The sequence below is a fragment of the Colobus angolensis genome, unplaced genomic scaffold (assembly GCF_000951035.1).
Source record: "Colobus angolensis palliatus isolate OR3802 unplaced genomic scaffold, Cang.pa_1.0 Scaffold6, whole genome shotgun sequence".
In the NCBI taxonomy this organism is placed as follows: Eukaryota; Metazoa; Chordata; class Mammalia; order Primates; family Cercopithecidae; genus Colobus; species Colobus angolensis.
The window spans coordinates 1152057-1179633 of NW_012119598.1; the positions used below are offsets into that span (position 1 = coordinate 1152057).

General features: G+C 39.5%; 1 protein-coding gene across 4 annotated transcripts in view; it reads left to right on the forward strand.

Annotated features, from left to right (window-relative positions):
• EBF2 (early B-cell factor 2) overlaps nucleotides 1–27577 on the forward strand; it is a 201329-nt gene that overhangs the window by 164007 nt on the left and 9745 nt on the right. For 3 of the 4 annotated variants that reach the window (XM_011962591.1, XM_011962592.1, XM_011962594.1), the window contains 4 exons: nucleotides 18012–18100; nucleotides 19584–19649; nucleotides 19732–19909; nucleotides 22542–22727. In XM_011962591.1, the coding sequence (XP_011817981.1) occupies nucleotides 18012–18100; nucleotides 19584–19649; nucleotides 19732–19909; nucleotides 22542–22727 (519 nt within the window). Of the gene's footprint in view, nucleotides 1–18011; nucleotides 18101–19583; nucleotides 19650–19731; nucleotides 19910–21004; nucleotides 21008–22541; nucleotides 22728–27577 lie in introns of all 4 variants that reach the window. The other variant, XM_011962593.1, reaches the window with a different exon arrangement.

A 27577-nucleotide genomic window follows, 5' to 3' on the forward strand; every position in this document is an offset into this window, starting at 1 on the left:
AATTGGGTGGGTATAGTTTAGAAAGTGATTTTTTTTTAAGGTATAACGTGCTAAGGGAGTTCAGAGGAAGGACAAAATACTTCCAGCTGGTGGAGAGGTGGGAAGATTTAATATTGTAAAGATGTCGATTAATGAATACATTTAACACAGTGCCAATCAAAATACCAACAAAATGTTTGGGGAAACTTTACAAAAGTTCACCTGGGAAGGAAAGGTGATAAAAGAGGAGTTTGAAAAATGAGAGGACCTTGCCCTGCCAGACATTAAAACCTACTTTAAGTTTCAATAATTAAAAGAATATGGGGCTTTGTAGGAACATACAGAAATGTCATGCAACAGAAGAGAACATTTAAAAAATAAACACTTTGCACACATTAAGGGTATAAATACTTAGGTATTAGTAGGTGAGGGAAGCCAGGTCAGGTCAACGTAGAAAAGATGGAATGCTTAACAAATGTGCTGGGTCAACTAGTTAAGCATTAAAAGAGAAAGTTAGATTTTAAATTTCATAGCATATAAACTAAAATGTATTCAAATTAAATATTTTTATTAAAAATGTAGACATTTCAGAAGATTACAGATTTAAAGAGTAATTATCACTTTGAGACTTGTGAACATTGAGGCTAAAGACAGGCACCATCAAACAAAAGATATGATTACGTAAAAGGAAAATGTTTGTGTCAATATGCCAGGCATTAAAGGGAAAAGGACAACCTGAGAACATATTTGCTCTACGTGGCCTATTATCTTAATTATAAAAAGATTTTTTCCTTTATTCAGAAAAAAATTTATTTTGTGCCTACTGGTTGTTAACTGCTATGTTATACATTGTAGAAAAAGAGGAGAACATTAGGTATCTTAGAAATTAAAGAGGAAAAGACAAATACCCAGCTAGAAAGCTAGCAATGAACATCAAGAGTTAAATTCAGGAAGGAAGAGAAGTAAACAAATAAACCTTTTATAATAAAAAATCCCAACCACATTAATAAATAAATGCAAATTAAGGCAACAAGACCACCTTTTTTCCCCTATCAAGTTGGCAAAGATTTTCTTTTAAACAAATGAAAATACTCAGGTTGACAAAATTCAAAGACAATGGGGACTTTCTAAGATACTACTGCAGGATACTCTAGACAGGATTTAAAGCCATAGGGCCAGATGAGATCGCCATGGAGGAGTAGAGAAGTCCAAATATGGCATCTTGGGAACACCAGCATGCAGGATTAAAGATGACAGAAGGAACCTGGGAAGGAGCCTGAAAAGAAGTGGTCAGGGTAGGAGGAAACCAGGCTGTCCCTGAAGTTGGAGAGTGGGTCTTGTTCCAGGACACTTTCTGCATGTAGAGCTCTGGTATCTCTAGTGTTTCAAAGACACACCTGGACGTGGGTGATAGAGCTATAAGGAGATGGGTAGGTATCATAACTATCTAAGATACTACTGCAGGAGTGTAAATTTGATAAGAGAACACCTGAAGATGTATGTGCCCTTTGACCCAGCAATTCTACTTCTAGAAATGTCTACCTAGGAAATAACTGAGTTTGCTGGAAGACCGTTGATGGGAGTTTATTATAATGAAAAATTGAAAGTATCCTCAGTGTGAATCTTAAAACCAAACAAGTTGTAGTAGGGAATTTCTGAAATCATCCTGCAACCGAAGAAACACATCTAGACTAATATGGGGAAGTGTATAGTTCTGGCAACTAGGAGGAACAGAGGCGTTGACAGGCTGGAGTCAGCTCACACAGGCTCACAAGAACTGGCAAAGTTTCAGCAATTTTGCTGTTAAATTATGTAAGCAAATTGAACATTATGTTAAAAACAAAGGTAATAAATACTCAAGGCTTGTCCTTTCATACTACATTAAAAAAAAGAAAGAAAGAAAATATCCTCATTGTACATTAGGGGATTCATTAAACAAATAAGAGAACGTCTTCTACACTTTTTTAGAGACATTAAAAATAATGCCATGGATGGATATTTATTTACATGAAAGGCATCTGTGATATGGGTTTTAAAGGAGCTTTAAAATAGTCTGCGTGATATGACCCAATGTTTAGATATATGAAAAATGAGTAGTTTTACAAACAACCCTAGTAGGGTACAGAATTCTGCATGCCGAGCTGTTAAACAATGGTGGTTTCTCAGTGTTGTTGTTATTCAAATTTTTTTCATGCTGCTTACTTGTATCTATTTTCTAGTAAAATTAAATAATTTAAAAATTAGAACCAGCCGGGCGAGGTGGCGGGCGCCTGCAGTCCCAGCTACTCCAGAGGCTGAGGCAGGAGAATGGCGTAAACCCCGGAGGCGGAGCTTGCAGTGAGCTGAGATCCGGCTACTGCACTCCAGCCTGGGCGACAGAGCGAGACTCCGTCTCAGGAAAAAAATAAAATAAAATAAATAAATAAATAAATAAATAGAAGAATAAAGTATGGCACAATATAGTGTCACACGTTTAAATACTGAAACAATGCACATTAGTAAACTTGATTTTTCAGGTACAAAGTATTTCTAGCCTGATAGCTGGTGGTACTTCTTCCAGAAACCGCCTTTGAGAAGGAAGGGCCTTCGGGGGCAGTCGGGGTGAGGAGGGGAGGGACCCAGGAGTTTGTTCGTTCACGAATAAAGAAGAATCAAAACTACAAATGCTGTCAGGGATGGCTCAGGAGTCTGGCCACTCTCTAGGAAAACTTCCACCCCGAGGCGACTGAGCAAAGTACCGCCTGGGCTGGCGGAAACAGGAAGCTGATGTCATCCATGGAGGGTTCTAGATCCCACAGGAAATGCTTTGGTGGCCTCCTGTCTTTCCCACTGAACTGGCAGCTACTGACATGAAAAGCCAATTGCGTCTTAATCCACCATCAGTGCTTCCACGTGAACCTGCTGATGGGCTGTTCCACCCCAGAGCTGAGTCCTCACTCTGGTCACCTGGAGAGCCATGGCCTGTTCCCTAGGAGGAGAAGGACAAAGCCCTCCCGTCTTTCCAGCCACCCTGAAGCACTGACCCACGCACCTTGGACGCCTGGGCCGCTTCACTGCAGGACAGTGCTCCTAGGCTGCCATAGGCCTAGACGAACCACTCAGCTCCAATGGCAAGGTGGACAAAAAGTCATTCTGGTTCCAGAGGAAAAGGCAAAACTTGAAACCTAGAGGGTTTTAAAAGGTGCAAAGTGAGTGCTGTGAGCAGGACAGGATCTGAGAGGAGATGCATTGGACCAGCCGAAAAGCGCTGCCTTCAGGGGCTGGCCTTGTGGTCCACTGCTTGTGTCTACTTTCACCAGATCACTGACCTCTCTGAGCCTCATTTCCATCATCTGTAAAGCTCTGGTGCCAATTATGCTGTTATCCAAAGGTGTTTCCCTAATTTGGCTGATCATAAGAATTATGCTTGGCACCATTCCAGGCAATACCAAATCATACTCTTCTGACAGAGTCTGGGAATCTGTATTTTAAACAAAGAAATAAGTTTGAGAAACCTGAGTTCTGCTCCTGAGGCTGTTGGAGAGGCTTTCTGGCCTATAAAGCACTCCACCCATGGGAGGGTTCTTATGAGACTGGGTCCATTCACCAGGAACACAATATTAGTGTTTACTCTTATGTAGAACTTTCTAGAGGGAGAGTCCTGCAGGAGACTCCAGAAAACCTTTCCTCCTTCCGCCTGTGCCCCACTGCACACACTCTGTGGTCTATAGTCCAACTGTTGACATTTTCTGTATCCAAGGATATACCACCATGACAGAGCCAAGCCCATTATTAGGTGTACCTGGTTAATTAGCCACACCCCCATAGTTGCCACTGCCAACTACAGCACAAACAACCTCAGGGCTCTGAAAAACAACACATTTTCTTTGCACATGTGACTCTGCAGGTCTATTTTACACTAATCATGGTTTGCTAATGTGCAGCTTGCTGCTGCACAATTGAGAGAGCCACATGAGAACAGGGCTCATTAGGGAAAGTCTAGTTGCCTCTTAACTGGTTTGAGACCTGGAGGAAGTATGCCAGGCTAGGCAGAGAGAAGAGGAGAAGAGATCCTCTGTTTTCCTCGCAGACTTTTCCATAGAGAACTGGCAATGCAGAAAAATAATCCTAGTAGGGGCACCCAATAGAACCACAGTGACTGGTTGTGCAGAGACTTCTTGGCTGTCTTGACTTCAGGTGGCAGCGAGTATGCAGGGAGAGCATGGTATTTGGGGGTGGAAAGGTCATTGTCTCTAACTGTCAAATCTACACCAGCCACAGAATCCAGGGCAAAACACAATGTGTGAGGACATGGGGGTAAATGAGCATAGCTTTTCACTATTGTTCCTGTGGTTCTTTGCAGAACATGGGCTACACATTAGACAGCTGGTTAAGAAGTCTTTTCTAAGTTCTATCATAAGACAGAATAATAAGCAAAAATGACAGTAGTTCAATAATCACATCTGTCATCTATTAAGCACGTAAGGCAAGGCTCTGTCCTACAGGCTCAAGTATCACCACCTTTGTCTGTGATGACAGTTCGATGAGTATCTCAACTTCATAGTTGAGATCCTGCTACTTACAGAAATTAAGTCACTTGCCTAAAGTCACCAAGCTATGATGAATCCTAGATGTCTTATTCCAAAGTTCTGCTCTTAACACCTAACCTGTACTACTTCCCAATACTGTACAGTTTGTTAGAAAAAATGATACCAAGGCCATCTGTTTGGTCTTGTCTTGTTTTACTTGGCAGATGATGCCTTGGCTCTCGGGCTGTTACTCTGGAGAGGTGCACAGGAAATAGGATGTGGCCAGTGAGCATGAAGGGGGTCTCAGAAGACGCCTTACCTCGGCCCTGGTTTTCAGATTGCAATATGGGAATATTTTTGCTACTCTCCTGAGAGGGTCTGAGAATCTGTATTTTATTTTATTTTTTATTTTTATATTTTAAGTTTTATTTTACTTTTATTGTTCTGGGATACATGTGCAGAACGTACAGATTTGTTACATAGGTATACGTGTGCCATGGTGGTTTTCTGCACAGATCGATCCATCACCTAGCTATTAGCTATTACAATGCACCCTGCGTGCATTAGCTACTTGTCCTGATGCTGTTCCTCTCCCTGCCCAACCCCACCTGCCAACAGTGCATGCTGTTCCCCTCCCTGTGTCCATGTGTTCTCATTGTTCAGCTCCCACTTATGAGTGAGAACATGCAGTGTTTGGTTTTCTGTTCCTGTGTTAGTTTGCTGAGGATGATGGCTTCCAGCTTCATCCATGTCCCAGCAAATGACATGCTCTCGTTCCTTTTTATGGCTGCATAGTATTCCACAGTATATATATATACCACATTTTCGTTATCCAGTCTATCATTGATGGGCATTTGGATTGGTTCCAAGTCTTTGCTTTTGTGAATAGTGCTTCAACAAACGTGTGCATGTTTCTTTATAATAGAATGATTTATATTCCTTTGGGTATATACCTAGTGATGTGATTGCCAAGTCAAATGACAGTTCTGGTTCTCGATCCTTGAGGATTGAGGACCTGTCTTCCATGGTGGTTGAACTAATTTAGGGAATGTGTATTTTAAAGAAATGAGTTTGTGAGACCTAAGTTCTGCTTATGAGGCTGTTGCAGAGACTTTTTGGCTTATAAGCACTCTACCCATGGGAACATTCTTATGAGACTGGGTCCTTTCACCGTGAACACAATAGTAATGCCTGCTCTTAGGTGGAACTTTCTAGAAAACTCAAAAAGCAGGAGTCATGAAGGGGAGGCCCCAGTCAGTATGACATGCTAGACTCAGAGCCTGTGAAGTGCCTTGAATTCTTTAGAAGTCATAGAAATTATCCTCTCTACAAATAACTGAAGTTGCAGGACGCAAAGAAATATGAGCTCCACATTTTTATTAAGCTTGAGAGAACTTGGCGCTGGGGCAGGCTGTTGTATAGAAGAGAGCTGATGACGGAGTGAAGAGGCAGGAATTTGCATTCCAACTTTCAGGAAAAACAACTATTCTTTGTGCCATTTTTCTAACCTAAAAATGGGGATATACTTACCCCATTAGAAAGATAAAATTATATACATATGTAAAGGTATTTCTGTATATAAATATAGAAGCACAAGCCCAATTCACTGTCATAAGCATCTGGTGGGAGGATACATGCAGCTCTGGGAAGCTCTGGGCAGCGTCCTCCCTCACTGCTGTTGCAACAGTGCTGGGCTTCTTTGTGTGTCTTTTGGAAAATGTGGATTCTTCTTGAAAGACCTACCACATCGTGCCCTGAATATCTCGATCTAGATTAGAGATCAGGTTTTTGCAGGAGACAGAGAAGGCCAAGGCAGCCCAAGAACATGGACTTTGCAGGTGAGGGGCAGGGGGTCACAAGGAAGCAGGTGTTAAAGGGTGGAAGCCTTTCAATACCTGAAATTCCAGTACTTTGGGAGGCTGAGGCCAGAGGATCACTTGAGGCCAGGAGTTTGAGACAAACCCAGGCAAGATCCCATCTCTGAAAAAAAAAAAAAAAAAAAAAAATCAGCCAGGCTGGTGGGGTGTGGGGCCTATAGTCCCAGCTCTTGGGAGCCCAAGGTGGGAGAAATGCGTGAGCCCAGAAGACCGAGGCTGCAGTGAGCTATGATTGCATCACTGTACTCCAGCCTGAGCAACAGAGGGAAACCTTGTTTCTTAAATAAATAAATAAATAAATTTTAAAAAAGAACCCAGAAGTTCTTGTAAGAAATAAATAGTAAAAGGTGGACCAAAGGAGCAGAAGAGATTGACCACGCACCAGCTGGCCCAGGTACATGCAGAGTAGGTGCTTGATAAGAGGTGTGCAGGAGAACTTAGAGGTCTACATAGACGACCTGCTAATTGAGATGCACCAAGAAACCAGAGAATTCACGCTAACTAACCCCCTCTCCCAGAATACTACTTATCTTCTACTTTAGCAAAAAACAATTTTTTTTTTCCTGTTCGTTATTTGGGGGAAAGTGTTCAACAGGATTAAGGCAAGAACAGGCAGCAGCTGGGAGGAAAAATTAGAGACCGAGGTTTTTCCACATACCCCCAAATCATACCCCAAACAGCCTCCTCCCCGAGGCTCTGTGCGAATTGTGGCGCCTGCCTTCATAAAGCTGTGCTGCACAGATGTGCAAACTGGATTTCAAATGTTAATAGCCCATCCACTTTGCATTTTTTTTTTCCCCGTATAGCATTATCCTGGAAAAAAAAAATCCCACTGAAGAAATGAATCTGATTTTTAGTTAAAAATACCCAATTCAGACATCAGAAACTGGCCCAAGTACAACTATTCCCTGTTCAAACTGGAGACAGGTTGAGTCAATAGCCCCCCTGGTAGCCTACACTTTTACTGAAGTTGTCTCCACTCCCACCTCTTGTGAAATTCAGATACATCATTCAGCTGAGTCTGAGGAATGATGTCTTTGTTGTTAGCCCCAGAATAGGGGGCTGTTGTTTCAGTAGAGACATCCCAGCCCCTTAATGGACTGGTGCACTCGGCTGTAATATTCTAAATACACATTAAAGAGAGCAAGAACGTATTTATAACTGCTCCGTTGTGGCATTTAGATTTACCCTTGAAATTTATCTTTAATTTTTACAGTTGTCTCCTTAACCATGTATATTATTCCCTTCTTCAAATAATCTGTCTTGCTGCTGCAGTTTTTCTGGAAACCAAAGTGTAATTAAATATTAAATTAATATTTCATTTAAAATTAAATATCAGAGGCTTCAGTCTAATCTTTCGCTTGTGCACTGTTGGTTCTCTCCTCGTATTCTTGTTCCTGTGTCCACAAAGGCAGGTACCGCCTCTTAATAATGTGTTCCTATATTATCTCTGTTCCTTTTTGTTTTTAAATTGGTGACACTGAACTTTTGCTACATTGAAACAAATGGATGTGGGAAGAGATTTCAATGTAGCCAAGATTAAAGACAACTTAATTCAACAACTCTTGATTTCAGCTCCACCCTGCACTCCTCAGAGAAGAACACTGCTGCTCCAAATCAGTGACAGCCTTAGAATTATAAAATGTAAGAGCTTGAAAGGGGTCTTAGATGCCATTTACCCCAATCCTTTGTCTTCACAGATAAATAAACCAAAGCCTCACCTGGCCAAGTGACCCAATAAAGGTGGTGTCATTTGTTAGTGTCAGGAACTAAGGCAGCTCCCAAGCTAGGACCAGCTTTATCCCATCACACCATCATATGCAATGAAAAACTTAGGAGCATTTAAGTGCGAATTTAACGTAGCCTTTGCATGTTGGACACATGAGGAATAGGGCAGAAAGGAGATGATCGGACAAGGAAATTGGAAGAAGGACAAGGGAGAGAGAAGGGAACCCAAATCCTAGCACATGGAAGACAGACTTTATGGGAATGAACATGTGGGAACAAAGTACTACGTAAGGAAAGAGGACGGAGACCTCCTAAAGTGGCATGAGATAAATTCCTCCCAAAGCCAGATCATTTCATGCCTTCCTATGCTGTCAACAGAGAGTAATTCTCCTTGGCCAAAGCCATGTGGCAGGTATTGTTAAAGCATGTTTTCTCTTCCATTGCCAGTCAATGTCTGTCTTTTGGTCTTGTGTTTATATGGCAGTCACATTATATAGATTTAAGGTTTTTTTGTTTTTTGTTTTTGCTTTGTTTCTTACCGTGCAAAGAAAACCTTTCAATGATTTTCCTTATTCTTGAAGAAAGTTGGAATTTAGAGTTAGGACTGTAGGGATTCTCTAGTTCTGTGGGCTGTCACCCTTAGGAGACCATGGGCTCTGTGAACATCTGATGAAATGAAGCTCCCTTTCTGCAGATAAGGCACAGATGCAGAAACACATGGCTAGGCTTAGAATTTCTACTTTTATTGGCCTCCTGATGACCATCTGCAGACTCCATGGTAATCCTAGGATCCAAGGGAAGACTCACTGGTGAGTAAAGCTGCAACCGAGGCCAGTGGTGTGATCCGCCAACATCCCCAGAGTGGCAGTCCAGTTGAGAACTCAGATCTTCCCTCACCCATCGTCATCCTCTCTCACATTTTTGCAAAGAAAAGTGACCAGGCCTTGATGATGCCATCTTTGCAATCAGTACCCTTGCTGGTCAAGAGCATAAATGACCTCCAGCCTGCAGTGTCAAGGCCATAATTGTTAAGGGCTGAACAGGGTTCTAACCAAGGGTCCCCTTCATTTTTGTGAAACAGAAGTAGAAGTATAAGATGGGGTAAGCATTATCTGCTCCCTGTGCCTCCTCTTAAGGAAAGAAAATTAAAACCATGTAGAATTTTATATCTCACTAATCCTTTGGGAAAATTAATATTGAGCACCAGCCAACTTTTTTTTTTTTTTTTTTAAAGAGTGGTTCCCAGTAGATATTTTTAGTTAAATATTATGTACTTAAAAAAAGAAACCATTCACACATTGCTTATAGTTTTTATCTATTTATTGGGTCCAAGATATATGTAAGTAATCTCATATATTATACCCACAATCAAAATGAGAAATGGCACATGAGATCCAGGCTCTCAAGAGAAATATTATGAAATCTCAAGGTATTGATGAAAGTTTTTTAAGGCTGATCCAAATGGGATTTAGATTCTGTGGCAGTTGAAATGTGTATTATTAAACTCCTTAAGCAAACCCGAATGACTCCCAGTGGAGGATTAAGACATTCTATGTATAGCAAAGACGAAATTCTCATGTCTGAGTTTTCTCTCTTGAATTCCCTCTTGATTAGCTTCTGTAATATTTAACTTCATGCCATGCCATAATTATTTAATAAAAGGTAAATATAAATTATATTTCAGTGGGGCTATGACCTTTTACCTTAATGTTATATTACTAAAGAAAGACATAGATAAATAGAGCCTATAGATTGAAGCATATTTTTAATTTACTCTGTTTTTGCCTTGCCAGCACTTCTCTGTATCCCTGTCAGCCAAAGGGTTGGCAGAACTTCACAGCATCCCTGCACTCCATGTGGTAGGCGAGGTTGTAAATTTACACTGATGATGGCAGTTAATGGCCTGGTTGGCCCTTGGAGACGGTCTTGGTGCTGGTCTTGGGCACCTCATTAGTTAATTGAGCTTTGCTTGGCTCACACCAGGGCTGAAAAGCCAGAGAACGCCCAGGGAAGTAGCGAGGGGGAGGGAGGAAGTTGGGATTCAAGGTGAAGCTGAACCTAAAAGACGCAAAAGCAGTTGGGAAAGTCAGTCTGGAACCAAAGAGTTGTCAAACCTGGCCATGTGTTAAAGGCTGAGGTCCCTCTTATGGTTTACTGTTGGCTAAACAGAGCTGGAGTACTTTCAACTTCATGCTTTCTACTTCCAATGTGCACTTGGTTAAATGAAATTCTGTGTGTGTGTATGTGTGAGTGTGATTTTCCCTGTCTATGCAGACAACTGTGCTTTACTGTCCTCTCTTTCATTTTGATGCACACGAGATGTATCCCATAGTTTGTGCCTATGAAGTCTGGCAGGGACCTGCCAAAAAACAACATAAAAATAGACAGTCGTGCCTTATCTACTTATTCAGTGTAAAACATGAATTGCCAACCCAGTGTGGTCAAGATACTCTGCCGTGTCTAATTTGGGAGCTGGGGAAGGGAGGGCAGGCAAAAGAAACCAGACATGACCCTGTATCCTGGTGGTTTGCAATCTGGTTGGGAGAACAATGGGTGCAAATGTGTGATAAATTATATTTTTTAAAAATTCATCTCTATCCCACCTCTATGCACTGATTAGAGCCCAGCTCCAGAAAATTCCTCTACGAGCAGCAGGGAGGACCAAGGGATAAGGACAGTGGTGTTGGGGGTCCCTGGCTGGACCCCCACAGTGCTCTTGGGAGAGGCAGAGCACTTGCCAGGGCGGGGGACAGCCATGCAGACGGAAAGGGACAAAGACAGAAATGGAGACAGGGAGGGGTTAGATTTTCTGCCTTATGGGATATCTGTTTAGTTTGCATTCAGCACGTTGTGAGTGTACCCATATCAATACTTTTCCTGTTTTCTCTAAGAAAATCTGCACTTTGGCTAGCAAAATGGTGCATATTTCTAAAAAAAAAAAAAAAAAAAAAAAATTAGGCAACAATGAATTTTGAGAATTTCATCATCAAGTCTGTTTGTCCTGCAGCACCGGGCAGCTGTTTGTGTTTGCTGGTCGATACCACATGGGGTCTCCTTCTGGTCTCAGTGACGATGTCAGGCAACACAGGCTGGGCTTCATTCATGCTCTTGAATCTGTAGCTCTTGAAGCTGAGGAGGATGCCCAGAGCGGGATGCAAGGATCATCGTCTCTGGTTCTGCAGCAGGAAAGGTTAAGAGCACAGGTTTTGAAGTTAGAGAAGCAGGATACAGATCCCACCTTTACCACTTGGGACTGCATTGAAAATGGGGATGAAACCCACATCATAGGATTGCAATCAGAATAGAATGAGCTGATGTGCCTAAAAGGCTTAGCAGAGTACCCTTAACATAGAAAGGCTTCAGTACATCCTAATGGTGGTAATAATGATTTTCACTATTGCATATTACCACCACTAAAAATCACATTATTAAAGAAAAAGTCTGCCCAAATTGCTGACATTATAATGCTAAGTGGAAGCAAAACGTTTATAGGATGATGCTACTTAAACATACGGCTATTCTTACATGTGTTTCTAGGTAAGATGACCTTGTGAGTGCAAGTGTTTAATGGGCTCCCACTCCCAGAATATATCAGAGATACTTTCAGGAAAGCGTAAAAATAAAGGAAATCTGGTAATAATGCATGAAGCTAGGCTAAAGTCATTAATATGCCAGAAATTTTGCACCGTTGTGCTGGCATGTGCACACAGGGTTGTACTGGTGGACATGTGAGCTCCAGCTGGCCTCCTCATTCCCCCTTAGGAAAGAGCAGCAGGGCAAGGAAGTGATGGAAGACCCCAACAATCACTCTGAGGCTCTCCTGTCTCCACCTTGAGGAGTGAGAACCAGTGGCATAAGCAGAAAGTTGATCTTGAATGGGAGAGTATACTTAACTATTCTATATCCAGAGCAGCTGCCATTTATGTGTGAAAAAAACAAAAAGATACTCTCTTATTTCAATGGCCCAGACAGCATTTAACTCTTATTGATAGCACCTGACTGCAGAAGCATTGAATCAATGAAGAATGCAAGATGGGAAAAGTTGTGCTATGGCAGTATTGGTGGTTGGCCGAGAAAGCAGTTAAATATAGAGTGTCTAAAAAATTATTGTTAGTATGGTGATAAGACTTAGTAGAAACATGAAAATTAGTTTCTAAAAATATAGATCATAGAAAATCTAAGAATAGTAAATCAGTTTGAAATGATCAACTGCCAACAAAAGTGTATAAGTGGAGAGAAAGAGGTGGGAAGATTGAAGGCAAGCAAAACTCCTTATATATGGAGCGACTCAACATCTCAAATAATTAGGAAAAATAAAATATTTTCAGAGAAGTCTAAAGACACTTCTGTAAATTAAAATAGCATGTACAGACCAGGAGCAGTGGCTCACGCCTACAGTCCCAGCAATTTGGGAGGCTAAGGTGGGCAGATCGCTTGAGCTCAGGAGTTCAAGATCAGCCTGGGCAACACGGTGAAAACCCATCTCTACCAAAAATACAAAAATTAGGCATGTGGTGCATGTCTGTAGCCCTAGTTAGTCAGGAGGCTGAGGCAGGAGGATTGCTAGAGCCCAGGAGGTGGAGGTTGCTGTGAGCCATGATCGTGCCACTGCACTCCAGCCTGAGTGGCTGGACTTTGTGTCCCTGTCTCAAAAACAACAACAACAACAAAGTGTGTCTATCTCTCAAATCACTAGAAAAGTGCATGTGTGTATATGTGTGTGTGTATATATATATATATATATAACTATCAGAAATGAGAATGTGGGAAGACAAATTTATAGTAGCAAAAATGGACATGTTAAATAATGTGATCAAAAAGATAGATGAAATAAGACATTAAAGCATTGCCCATGAAATGCAGACAAAACTAATATGTATTAATTCAAAACTCAATAAATTCCAAAAGGCAGATACTGTGCAGGACACCTTTTTAAATCCAGGGCAGTTGACTACAATAAGCAATTAACAGTTTAGTACTCAATCAGCTAGAAATTTTAAGATACTCTTCCTGGAACTAAATCAAGTCAAAATTATAAATGGGACTAATCAGAAAATTACAACAAAATTGTGAAATACAGTAAGTTGTGGCAAAGGTAAGTACCTAATGTTACACAATGGAATAAAATCCAGATAGGTTAAATAATTTAAACGTCTACATATATTTGTGTACATTTCAGTGGGCGGAGGGGGAGGGGAACTCTAGATAGGTTAGAAAATTTAAACAAATACAATATAGATTATATGCTAAAACATTTACAATCTTGATGAAATGGATGATTTTTTTCCAGAAAAAATAGAATGATATTGAGAAACAATGAATTCGAAGTTTCTGATTGGCAGTCAATCATTTAGATGATGGTGCAATTCAGAGAATCTCATGAGCTTGGGTGTCTTGGGTAAAAGGAATCTATGGAACATCTGAGTGGAATTTTCTAGCCAACAGCTGGATATTTAAAGCTGCATCTCAGGCCAGGTATCTAGTCTAGAGATCAAGATTTATGACAATTAGCATGTAGCTGCATGTGGAAATCATGGGGAACTGATGAAGTTGCCCAGGAGAATGTGCAGCTACGCTGAAGGCTGCCTGGCAACCATCTTGAGGAGCATGATTTACAAGACAGGCAGAGAAAGAACAGTCCACAAAGTAGTCTGACATGGCCAAAGAGGTAGGAAGGAAGCCGGGCAGTGTGAGTTCAGGAAGCCAGTGGGTGGGAGGGTTTCTAGAAGTAGAGAATATGAGTGATGTCAAATGTTAACTCGGGGTTAAGATAAGAATGGAAAAGTTCCTGTTGGTTTGGCTAAAATGCTATTGGTGACCTTAGTACGAGCAATGTTACTATGGTTCTTTTAAGTGTTTAGCAAAGAGCTACTATCCATGCTATGTAAGATTTATAGAGCATAGGATAAAATATAGAAAACTTCTCAATATAGTTTTCAAAACCGGTATAAAATAAAATTCATTAGTTGGACAGAGCCATACACACAATCCTAGTTATTAATATGGACAATAACTGACACCTACTTGCTCACCAAGTGCCAGGCACTGTTCTTATTAACTTAATTGATTTAATCCTTGTGCCAGTTTTGTTAAGGAAATATTAATCTAGTATTAATGGTGGAATCTGGTATTAATGGTTATATCTGAATTTAGATATATACCAAGAAAATGATACATTACATCCACGAATGAATGTTTAATTTTGAAATATTAGAAAATATAAAATATAGGCCAGGCATGGTAGCTCATGTCTGTAATCCCAGCACTTTGGGAGGCCATGATGGGTGGATCACTTGACGTCAGGGGTTCGTGACCAGCCTGGCCAATATGGTGAAACCCCATCTCTACTAAAAATACAAAAATTAGCTAGGCATGGTGGTGTGTGGCTGTAATCCTAGCTACTAGAAAGGCTGAGACAGAAGAATAGCTTGGACCCGGGAGGCGGAGGTTACAGTGAGCTGAGATCGTGCCATTGCACTCCAGCCTGGGCAACAGAGCAAGATTTCATCTCAGAGAAAAAAAAAAAAAATCTATATCTGTGTATGTCTTATATATATTATATATGTCATATATATGATATATGTCATATATATATCTTGTATATTTTATATATATATATGTTATATATATAAAAATTTGGCCAAAGGAGAAAATTCATGTGATTGTGATTTTCTAAAACTCCAAGAAGTCCTGATAACCCTTATTGAACCATGATAAATAATATCTATCTCAAATAGCCAACACCACGTTTGCTAGTAAAATATGTCATTCCCATTCAGAGAAAAACAAGAATATCCAACTTTATCCTCATTTTGGGGCACTGTTTGGGAAGTTTTAGCCAACACAAGAATAGGATTAAGAGAACTAAATGGGATTAATACATCTATCAAAAGGAGACAAAATTATCACTGTAAGTAGATGATATGAATGTACAGGCCTAAGAGAAGCAATAGAAAAAAAAGTGGTATCTGTCAGAGGTTTGGGCTACAAAATAACAGTTACCTTTGGTTAAGATCTTTTATAGGCGAGGCGCAGTGGCTCACATCTGTAATCCCAGCACTTTGGGAGGCCAAGGCGGACTATTGCTTGAGCCCAGGAGTTCGAGACCAGGCTGGGCAACAGGGTGAAAACCTGTCTCAAAAGAAAAAAAAAAAATGATATTTTATATGCCAAGCACCATGCTGGGGACATTATAGAAATAGTTTTGATTCTGAGAGCCAACCCATAAGATGGATTTTAAACTGCTCACATACTTTGTGGAGCTGGAATTCAGATGCTAGATCTACTCAACTTTAAAGCTGATTGTCTTCATCTCTATGCCATGGACTTCCTGCACAAATGTATAAAACATAAAAGTGTTTCTAGACTCGAATAAAACTCTTGGACAGTATGATTAATGAACAGCCATGTTCACAGTAAAAACAAAAAATGAAATATATAGCAAAAAATTAAAATGGTAAAGAAAAAACTTAGCACCTATATGATGAGCAGTACACAGTTTACTGAGGGATCTAAAGAAGGTGGAGTGTTGCTATTGCAAAGCCATCCGTTTTCTCTCTAGCTGTAGGTTTAATGCAACTGAAATTGTTTTTGAAATTTCCCTAAGGTTAATCTGGAAGGAATAAATGGATAAGAATAATTGAGAAGGCCGGGTGTGATGGCTCACATCTGTAATCCCAGCATTTTGTGAGGCCGAGGTGGGTGGATCACAAGGTCAGGAGTTCAGGACCAGCCTGATCAACATGATGAAACCCTGCCTCTACTAAAAATGCAAACAAAAATTAGCCGGGCATGGTGGCACATGCCTGTAATCCCACCTACTCAAGAGGCTGAGGCAGGAGAATCACTTGAACCCAGCAGGCAGAGGTTGCTGTGAGCTGAGATTGCACCACTGCACACCAGCCTGGGTGACAGAGTGAGACTCTGTCTCAAAAAAAACAAAAAAACAGAATGGTTGAAAAAATGTAGTTTTTAAAGATTGTGTATATGTGGAAGGACACTTACAGTATCAAATATTAAATATGTATCACAACCACAATAGTGTGATTTTTTACCCAGAATAGATCAATGAAACATAATATATGTATAGAAACTGTTCAATAAATTGTGAAATACAATTAAGTTGTGGCAAAGGTAAATTCTTAACATTATATGACAAAGTAAAATCCAGATAAGTTAAACAATTTAAGCATTCATATATATATATACATATTTGTGTACATATACATTTGTGTGTGTGTGTGTGCGCGTTTGTGTGTACCTACCAGTTCTTGGAGTAGAGGTGGTCTTTCTATACATAAAATACTTAAGGACAAATTTGGGATGTGATATTGCAACATGATGCCACAGTATGAAAAATCTCAACATATAAAGTATTTTTACAAGTGAAAGAAGAGTGCAGAAAGTATTAACATGCAGTTTATAAAAGAAGAAATTAACATCAGCAAATATATGAAAAAATTCTTCAGCCTCACTGGTGAGTAAAAAAATGTAAGTTAAAATGAGCACATGCATTGCTGGAGGGAGGATAAACTCATACACTCTCCTGAGGAGTGATTTGACTGTATGTCCGAAAGGCCTGAAATATAAATCATAATTTTTGGTCCAGTAATTCTAATTCTTGGAATTTTCCAATTGAAATAATGAAAGTTATGCACAAAGGATAATTATTGCTCTGATGTTTATAATAGTGAGAAATTAGGATCACATTAATTGCCCAATATTAGGAAGCCATTTAAATAAATTATAGAGCATGTCATAGAAAAATATGCAGGCATTTAAAATAATATTATAAAAGAATAGTTAATCATCCCGGGGAAAGTTTACAATATATTGTTAAGTGGATGAAAAGTAGGTTATGTAAGCAAAAAAGGTTAATCCAGCTCATCTCTTAAGTGCGTTTACGGTAATTTTTTACTTCTGTATTTAATGTTTTTAATAGTTTTTTTAAAAAGGCATTGTTTTCATAGAATAATAGCAACATATATATAAAATATATATGAAAAATAAGATTAAAGAGAAAATACACATTACTGTGTTTATTGCTGATAACAGCAATGCAGGCGATTATTAAGTTATTCTTTGTACCTTTTTCTTTAATCATGCATTAATTTTAAAACCATGACATTTAAACAAGAAACTTTTAAAAAATAAACGAAAGGGAAGAAGAAGGAGAAAGAATAAAAGCAGCACGTGAAAACTCTAGAGTAGTGGAAATGCTAAAGTACACCATTCATTAATTCATTCACTCACTCATTTTATAATTACTGACACTAAGTGCCTACTATGTGCCAGGCCCTGTCTTAATGGGAACATAGTGGTGAAATAAAATTTGCAGTATTCCTGGGGTGGGGTGGGGTGGGGAGGCTGACATTTACCAGATGTGGGTGTAATTAAATAGAATTGAAAACTGTGGAAGCATATTATGCATAAAACGGGTTTTATGAGAATAAGCTCATAGAAGGTTTATATATGTATAAATGTAAATAAGAGACTGGTTAAGAAAAATATTTAGAAGAATATTTAGAAGATATTTAGAAGAATAGTCAATACAGTCCTACTTAGGAAAGAGACAAAGGAGAGAAGGGAAAATAATATAAAAGTAGTTTATTATCTTCATAAGAAATTGAGATATGGTTGCTTGTGCCATTTTTAATTTTATAGTGAGCAGAGAAGTTTATATACACTTAAAGCAGAAAAGATAATTGTAATCTGAAAACTTGAAATGTTATTCTAATAGAAAAATATAAAAGTACTATAAATTCCAAATTTACATGTGAATTAACCAATGTTGATAGCAAAAACCCTGATTACATCCATTATGCATCCAGAACCTTCTTATTACCTGTGGAAGAATTAATTAGAAGGTTTGCTTTATGGCCAGGATACAAACTCAGAGGCAAGATTTTTTCTCTTTCAGCATTAAATGAACCCACCATAGACTATGGCTTCCAGAGACTGCAGAAGGTCATTCCTAGGCACCCTGGAGATCCTGAGAGATTAGCTAAGGTAACGTGCTTTGGAAATTGACCTGTGAAGCATTTGTGTAGAATTTCAGCAAACTTAGACAAATGCAGGCATTTACATCCAATTAAAATTAATTAGGCCTTGAAATTTAGCTAAGCTTTAGATACAAGATGCACATAAAATATCTGCTAACTATGAAATATATTACGGTCGTATGTATCTCTGAGGAAATATGAAACCTGAACATTTGAGCCGATAAAATAGATACACAACAGGAGTATTCAGTTTTAAAGACATTGCCAACTTTATGAAAATAAATATCTGCATAGTCCCAGCTACTCGGGAGGCTGAAGCAGGAGAATGGCGTGAACCCGGGAGGCAGAGCTTGCAGTGAGCCGAGATGGCGCCACTGCACTCCAGCCCGGGCGACAGAGCGAGACTCTGCCTCATAAAAAAAAAAAAAAAAAAAAATTAAAAAAAAAAAAAGTATAAGCTTCCACTCCTTTGTATTTAAATGTTTCTATTTACCCATAATTTCAGGGACCCATTAATCCTCAATCAGTATTAATCATTGAGGGCCTACTATGTACGTAGGTATCTAATGAGGAGAAAATTGCTTCTGTATAAAATTACTATGAAATACCCCACTTTCAAGTGAACTTCCTTATGAAAATTACTTTATGAATTTGGCCCATGTTGTTGGCTTTATTTAAAAAGTACATCAATTTATTGTCATTTAGCTGATGAGAAACTATTAAATTTTCACATTTATATTTGCACTTTAAACACACAAATTATAAAATGCCGTGTTCTCTTTTCCATACTGTGAATAAAATTTAAGCACCACAGTTGCTTCTACATCACACCTTTATTTTCCTCCTGGAAAAATCCCTAGCCCCACCATTAAATTAGATGATATCTGGAAGGTAGGTTAATAGCAATTTAAAAGGTTGTAAAAAACAGGAGGTGGAAAAGGCAAAATGAGAGGAAAGGGATTCGTGATTACTAATTCTCTCTGGTTAAAATGTACAGGGGGAAATATTATTGAAAGAATTCATCTTTATTAGAATAAAATTTTGCAGAAGGCATTGCCAAGATTATTTCAGTACTCTGGACAACTCCTTGGCAAGGAGCTAAACTCAAATCCATCAATCATTTTAAGAATATTTGGTTAATTAGAGACCCAGATTTTTAAAACAGAATGGGCTGAAAGTAGCATTTAGTAGAACTTCCATGACATTATTAATTTTAATCAACTCCACTCTCAATTGGGTTGTTTTTTGTTTTGGTAACACAATCATTTATACAGCCATTTTATAGAGGCAAATTTCAGATAGATAGGTATTTATAGAGAGATTTATATGTATAATTGTATTTTACCTGTCAAACCAAATATAGGACCTCTTGACTAATTGCTTACATTTTGGGAGGGATGTGTGGATTTCTCATTTTTGCCTATAATTTTCTTTTGTTTGCCATTTTGGATTTTGCCTTTGACAATACCCCACCCTCACTTGTTTTCCAGGAAATGCTGTTGAAAAGAGCTGCAGATCTAGTGGAAGCTCTTTATGGCACACCACACAATAACCAGGTGAGATACTCACATCCTACCCTTTCGTGAGTTTTGCACTTTATGCTGGATAGTATGCTCACATTAACCTGCTGTTTTGTAGGACATCATTTTGAAGCGAGCCGCAGACATTGCTGAAGCCCTCTACAGCGTCCCCAGGAATCCCAGCCAGCTTCCAGCCCTCTCCAGCTCCCCAGCACACAGTGGCATGATGGGAATCAACTCCTATGGCAGCCAGCTTGGGGTCAGCATCTCAGAGTCAACACAAGGAAATAATCAAGGTACCACCTTTCTTAGAGTCAAAATCCAAATATGTCTAATTTTAAAAGTTCTGCTGGAGTAGACAGAGTCAGAGGTTGAGTTATAATGGTCCAACAGAGTGTGTCTGCAGATAGGCAATACAATCATAGATTGCGTTATTTCAAGATTATAGATGGTACATTATTAGAGTTTGAGCTTCTTAGGTACCAGGTAGAATGTCTGGAAATATTTAAGGAGAAGATTGAGTATTACTACCGGGTGTGGTGGCTCACATCTGTAATCCCTGCACTTTGGGAGGCTGAGGCAGGTAGATTACTTGAGCCCTGGAGTTTGAGACCAGCCTGGGCAACATAGTGAAAACCCATCTCTATAAAAAATAGTCAGGTGTGGTGGGAAGATGTAGTCCCAGCTACGTGGGAGGATCACATGAGCCTGGGAAGTCGAGGCTGCAGTGAGCAGTGGGGTGTGCTGGCACACTGCATGTGAGCCAAGGCTGCATGTGAGTACATGTGCAGTGTGACAGTGCACTCCAGCCTGGGCAACAGAGCGAGACCCTGTCTCAAAAAAAAAAAAAAAAAAGGATTGAGTATTATCAATTTAGAAAGGTTTGGGCTTATAGAAAATAGGTTTACAGGTATTAATTGAATCTTCTGCTCCGTAGTCAGATGCGTTATCCATTGCGCAACTGGCCTACAGGTATTAATTGAAAAGAAATTTATGCTTCTGTTATTGTGATGATCAGATTGAATACTGGAAAGAAGCAGATTATTGCCATTATCATTTATGATACCCAAATTTCTCTTCCTGGTAGCCAAGAGTGAATGGCTTGGTTTTATTTGGTAACTTCTATTTCGTATTATCTCATACATATAACAACAAACACAACAAACAAATATAAAGACAACTGTGCTTTTACATGTAAAGCAGACCATGCAAAGATCTTTGCATTGAGATTGATTATTGAAGTGCTAAGTCGAAATCTGTCACAAATCATTTTTAAAAGGAGTAAACGTTCCTAATGAGGTCCTTAACATTGGGAGAGTTTTTTTTTCTAATTTTATTTATTGGAAGAGAATTCCTCATTTTTTTGCCCGGGGTGAGTTCTTACAAAAGAGTAGGTGAGCCGGGTGTGGTGTCTCACACTTGTAATCCCAGCACTTTAGGAGGCTGAGGTGGGCAGATTGCTTGAGCTCAGGAGTTTGAGACTAGCCTGGGCAACATGGTGAAACCCTGTGTCTACAAAAAATGCAAAAATTAGGCAGGTGTGGTAGTGCTCACCTGTAGTCTCTGCTATTTGGGAGGCTGAGGTGGGAGGATAGATTGAGTCCAGGAAGCTGAAGCTGCAGTGAGCCATGACTGTGCCACTGCACTCCACCCAGGGCAACAGAGTGAGATCCCGTCTCAAAAAAAAAAAAAAAAAAAGGCCGGGCATATTATTACTTTTGTTTTTGTAGACATGAGGCCCATAGACCAAATGTCAAATTGTTTTTCATTTGGTAACAAATTTGGATTGTTTCCTAAATAGTTTGAGAGACAGTAATCCAAAGTGGTTTATTCCAGGACACATGAGATGTTTCTGAGCTGTGGTTTCTCACTCCTTCCCCCATTCCAGGCATAGGCTGGGTCCCCCACACTCACTGCTGATGCCCCAAAGGCCCAGGTCAAAGAATAGCACATTTTAGAGGAACTCATCAACACTTTTTGAATGAAATTGACCTCCACTTGCACCTAGGGCATGGCAACAACTTTGAACTAACATTTCTAAAACTGTGTTCCATAGAAGACAAGTGGCCCCAGAGGTTAAGATACCTTTCCGCTCCAGGCCCCACCAAAAGATGCTATGGCATGTTAAATTTGGCAAACACTTAAGCTAGCAAAGTTAAACCAGTTTGTTTATTCTCTAGGCCTTCTGCATATGAATCATCAAGAAATGGCTAGTGTGTAACATCTACTCAGCCTAATTTGGCCACAGAATGCTTTTCTCAGTGACACCAATCATATCTCACTGGACTCCAGTGTCATATGAAGTATGATTTGGGAGAGGGAACTCCACACTGCCATTAGTCATTCGCTTCTTGGTGTGAGCTGGAGGTGCTGAGTGCAGGTTTGAATGAAGGGGAGTAGCAAGGGCATGGCTTTGCATAGATGGGGTAGAGAGAGGAAGGTATAAAAGGCTGAAGATGGGCTGGGCACACTGGCTAACACCTGTAATCCCAGCACTTTGGGAGGCCAAGGCAGGTGGATCATGAGGTCAGGAGTTCAAGAGCAGCTTGGCCAACATGGTGAAACCCTGTCTCTACTAAAAATACAAAAATTAGCCGGGCGCGATGGCAGGGTGCCTGTAATCCCAGCTACTCAGGAGGCTGAGGCGGGAGAATCACTTGAATCTGGGCAGTAGAGGTTGCAGTGAGCTGAGATCGTGCCGCTGTACTCCAGTCTGGGTGACAGAGTAAGACTCTATCTCAAAAAAAACAAAAACAAAAAAACCCAACCAAACAAACAAAAACTGAAGATGGACTGCACACTTCCCACAACTGCCCAGGGCACCTGGTGGCATTCTATAGCCTGGGGCCAATGCAGACCTGTGCTAGCCACATGTGGCCTGACCGTGCACGCCTGTTGATTTACCTGGGATTTTTCTTTGTTGCCAAGGGTACATCCGCAACACAAGCAGCATCTCTCCGCGGGGATACTCTTCCAGCTCCACGCCTCAACAGTCTAATTACAGTACCTCCAGCAATAGTATGAATGGCTATAGCAATGTCCCCATGGCCAACCTGGGTGTTCCAGGATCACCAGGATTTCTAAATGGCTCACCCACCGGCTCTCCTTATGGAAGTAAGTGACCTCTCTATACCTCCGGCTCTCCATGCTTTTTTGTCTCCGGGTTTTACTATTCGGCCTTTTGAGAGAAAGTTGCATTTGTAAATCTTCCTAAGTCGTCGGGGAGCAGCCTAGTTTCCTGATTAAGCGTCCTTCCTGCCTTTCGTTCTTTTCCCTTAGCTGGACTTTGGCTCACGTGGTTACTCAAGGCCTTTTGGGGAAAGAAAGGATTGAAACAATTCCCTTTTTATAGAGAAAGAGCATGTGTGGCCTGTGTTAAGTGGGAGCAAGGAATTAAGATTCCATTTCTGTTAACAATATGTGCACTCTTAGGCACTTTCAGATGTAATATTTAATCCCCATAAGAACTTCCTGATAAGAACTTTATCTTCATGTTATAGACAAGGAAGTTGGCTTTGCTGCAGTTTTCTGACTTAATCAAGATCACATAGCTAGAATAGAGCAGGGTAATAATTTAGGCATAGTCCTGATGACTTTGAGTTATTTTGTATATCGCACCATGCTTCTTTTTGACTTTGCAACCTGCTTTTCCCCTCCCTTCAGTACCTCCAGAGAGGTGGAAGTTGACTGCATGCAATCATGTGATATATTGAGACAGAACTTCTTCATCTTAATCTGTGGTCTAGCAGCAAAGTCCCTGCTCTGGGAAGTTGTGAAAACCCCACTTGGGTTGCTTCGGGAGGTATGCCGGGAAGTTACACAATGGTCCCAGGAGCCTGAGAGAGTGCATTTTCCAAACCTACCTAGGGAATACTTTAGGCCAGGGGACAAGATGACATGGAGAGGCTGAAGTGATTGAGTAGAGTGTTCTTGAAATGCTGGGTCTTGTTGCAATTCTCTGCACCTTGCCCTCTTTTTACCCCATGTGGTTCCCTTGTGCCAAGAGCAAGGACATGTCAAGGGCAGCACATAGCCACGTCACATTGACATGTCACAGAAGCTGCCTTTCACAGTCTTTGGACTTTTGGTTCCCTGGGGAGACACACCTGTGAGCTATTTCTGGATTATCAGTTCGATGCACACACTCTACACTACACGGCAAGATAAAGACATAGTACCAAGCAGCTAACGGTAGTAGAGGTCAGTTCTTCCAGTACAATGAAAATCTTGTTACTGCAAAGACATGAGTTCTATGTTGTGTCTTGTCAGGTGGCCCAGGTTCATTAGATAACAGTTAGTCTGGAGAAATAAATGATTGCTTGATTTGTTTCTACCTTATCTTGTTCCAAAAAATGTTTGGGGGAATTATTGCAGTCAAATAGGTAGTATGAAAGTATAAAACAGAATCTAACAAGAAACTGAGCTAAAAGAAACAAATATGGTTCAGGAAATTAGAAAATGCCAGGGCCAGCATGAATACCATTTGGTCTGTTTACTTCGCTCTGAGTTTACAAGAGGCTAAAGCAAAGAGAGAAACACTATTTGTTATAAGATTTTATGTCCACACGTTATTTTTTAAAGTAGCTCAGAAGAGAGGTGGCAATTTCTGTTCCTGAGATGTTGGAGAGGTCTTTCCGTTGCTTTCTCCTGGAGAAGGTGTCTGGTGTAGTAAAGAGATCACATCTTTAACAACCCCTACAAATAATGCAGTGGCAAGAGATCCATTGTGTGAACAATGTTATAACAGTGACAATAATAAGATGAATTAACAATTACATTCCGCTTTACAGCTTAAAAAGCATGTTGACAACTAGAGTCCAGTCAGAGCCTCACGACAACCTTGTGACATGGATACTATCATTTTTACCATTATCCCTTGTAAGAGATGAAGAATTATTAAATGACTTGAAAGTTCATAGTAAGTAGTTAAAAGGGGACTAGAATACATCATCACACTCAGAATACCACGTTTTTAAATTAATAATATAAGAATTATTTAATGTATTTATAGTGTAATATTAGGTTAAAGCATATGAAATTCCCTCTATTTGACCATTTTTGATTTATAGAAGTGGCAATTTCATATCATTCAATCATAATTTATGTAGGTATGAATAAGGTTGAATCATAATACTTATTTTTGTACATAAAAAATGATCAGTTTTATAATACAGTATGTAGTGTGGTAGTGAAGAGGATGGAGAAAAGAAAGAGGAAAGAAAATGCACAGTTAGGTGTTAATTGCTTAATATTTCTTCCTAAATAATTCATTTGATAGAAACCCTTCCCACTCCTACCAGAACAACTTCCTTCTGTTCTTTCATGATCACCCAAGCCCACTGCCACCAGAAAACTAACAACACCCCAAATCTTCAAATTACCCATTAAAATGAGGTGGTAGACACAGAGCAGGGAAAAGAGGAAGGCAACCTGCCCAACTGGAAGAGAGAAAGAGAGACTGGAGAAGACCTCCTCCCTGTACCTATTGAATCTGGTGTGATGGTTTGCACCTTCACTTTTGGAGGGAGGGTCTGAATGAGTTGCAGGCTAGGAATGAAATTCCAAACAGTGCATTCATTACAATCAAATTCCCCTACTCTACAAATACTGACTACCCAGTGGAGTTCATTACAATAGCACCTGACCTGTATTTCTAGCCAGCCAAGTCTTTACTTCTCTGGGAAATACAAAAAAAAAAAAAAAAAAGAAAAGTCCCAGGGAAAATATTTTGTCAATTCAGTTGCTTGTGTCTGAAAACACAATTCTATGATTTTTAAAAAATGCATCTGATGTGGCTGGGCCATGCCATGGAGCAAATATTTGCCAGAGACTCTAAGAAAGAAATAGAGCCAAGCTTCTTGGTCAAACTTGACTTGCATGACAGCCAAGGCAGAGTATTAGAAACCTGCATCTTTACTGTTTTTGCTCTCGCACTACTTCAAAAATGGCCAAACAGATGTTTTTTCAATTTTACATACAAACTTCACTTCCTGGCAGTAGCAGTGTGCCAAGTTCCAGCTCAGTGCAAGTTTTTATGGCTGAATTCTAAACCCCTGACAATAGGGGGTTATAATGAAATGCTGACAGACCTCTTAGCTCCAAAAAATGCAATGGCTCAATGCAAAGGAGGATATGTGCCCGGTGAGTTACAGCTGAGACTATGCAAGCCAATCAATTCTTGTACAAAGAAAAGTGGTTTTTCCTTAACTCCCCATGTTCACAGAGATTTCTGGGCCAGACGTACTTGTCTTTACTTTGGCCCCTATCCATAGAGAGATAGATGTCCAGAGAAATTCTCAATTGGAAGTACATGCAATCAACTTTCCTAAAATGGTTCTCTCTGCAGTCCCAAAAGATTGTCTATTTAACAAGCCTGTAACACCCATAGGGACCACTTCTTCCAAAGCAGAATAGCCACCAACCCTATGCAGAGTTTGGGACAGAATCCATACAGGCAGGAATCCAACCTGTCCTCATAGATTCCTACATTATGTTCAGAGCCTTAGATCATGCTCCAGGGTTCAATTGTTTTAGAGTTTCAAAAACAAATATTAAGACATTCTCTATTGTAAAATATTAAATGCTTATTACGGAAAATGTAGAACGTATAAAAATAATGTTTAAAAGAATGCATACTCCCACCGTAAGAACAACCTCTTTGAATTCTGATATATTTCTACTTCTTCAGAAAAGAAAAAAAAAAGCCTATTAAAAAAATAGTATTCTCATTACAGACAACTTGAAAAGCACGTATAGGTAAAAAGGAGGAAAGAAAAATGGCATACTCTGTGTCTATGCGGAGGTAACCATTGTTAATTTTTAAAGGATAGTCTTCCAGTCATGGATAGATACATTTTGAAAATTGCAGTGTCTGCTCTGATGCACAACTAATGAGATTCTGCCATAAGATCAATGAAAGAGAGGGTGGAAGGAAAGCAGTAAAATTACCAAAGTCACAGATATGAAGCTGGGCTCCATAAAATCCTTCAGTGATGCAGACCCAGATCGTAAGAATAGGGAACAGAGATATGAGGAGTAGTGTTTGCTTTTAAAACTTGATTACAATCATCAGGTGTTTCCCAGGAATGTGACGATTTATTCATCTCTTGCTTTTTCTTTTTTTTTTTTTAATAAGTGGGGTTGGTATTAGAGTAACAGACAACTTTGTTTATAGGCAGTACAGCCTAAAATGAAAGAGGAAAGTTAAAATTATTTGTAAATGCTAGTATGTCTATTGCTAAGGATTGTATTATTTATTTCTTCCCAAAGAAATCGAGATTTTCCCTTTTTAAAATGTAATAACCTTTACTGGTTTCTCCTACCATGTATTAAAAGTAACACAAGTTTGTTGTAGAAAATTCTGAAGATATGGGCAAGTGAAAGCACTACATTTAAGGATATTCATAATCCCATCAGCCAGAGATACCATTGCTAAAATTTTGGGTGTATATCACGTCCTTCTAGACTGTTGCTATTTGCATTTCTAAAAATTAAAGGGGGCTTAATATGTGTTATGTAATCTGTTTTTTTCATCTGAAGAGGTGTGTATTTCCATGTGATTAAACATTCTACAACACTAGTTTTAATATTGGCATAGCATTCTATTGTATACTAAATACAATGTACCCTACTGCAGGACACTTATTTTCCAATTTTTCATTATTATAAAAGTGCCCTTGGACCTATTATTTTTGGCACAGTCATGACTATCTCTTTGGGATTAATTTCTAGAGATTAAATTAGTGGGTCAAAGGATGTGCACATTTTAAAATACTTTTATATATATTGCCAAAGACCCTCCAGAGAGGTTAATTCTTCCCTCAGAAAAGAAAGAATATTATATGTTTCCCTGCCCTGTTAATTTTTTCTTTTTCTATTTAGTAAGTGGGAAATAAGATCTTGTTACTGTTTTAATTAGCATTTTATTACAAATCAGTTTGATTGTTTCTATACGAGTCTCTCTT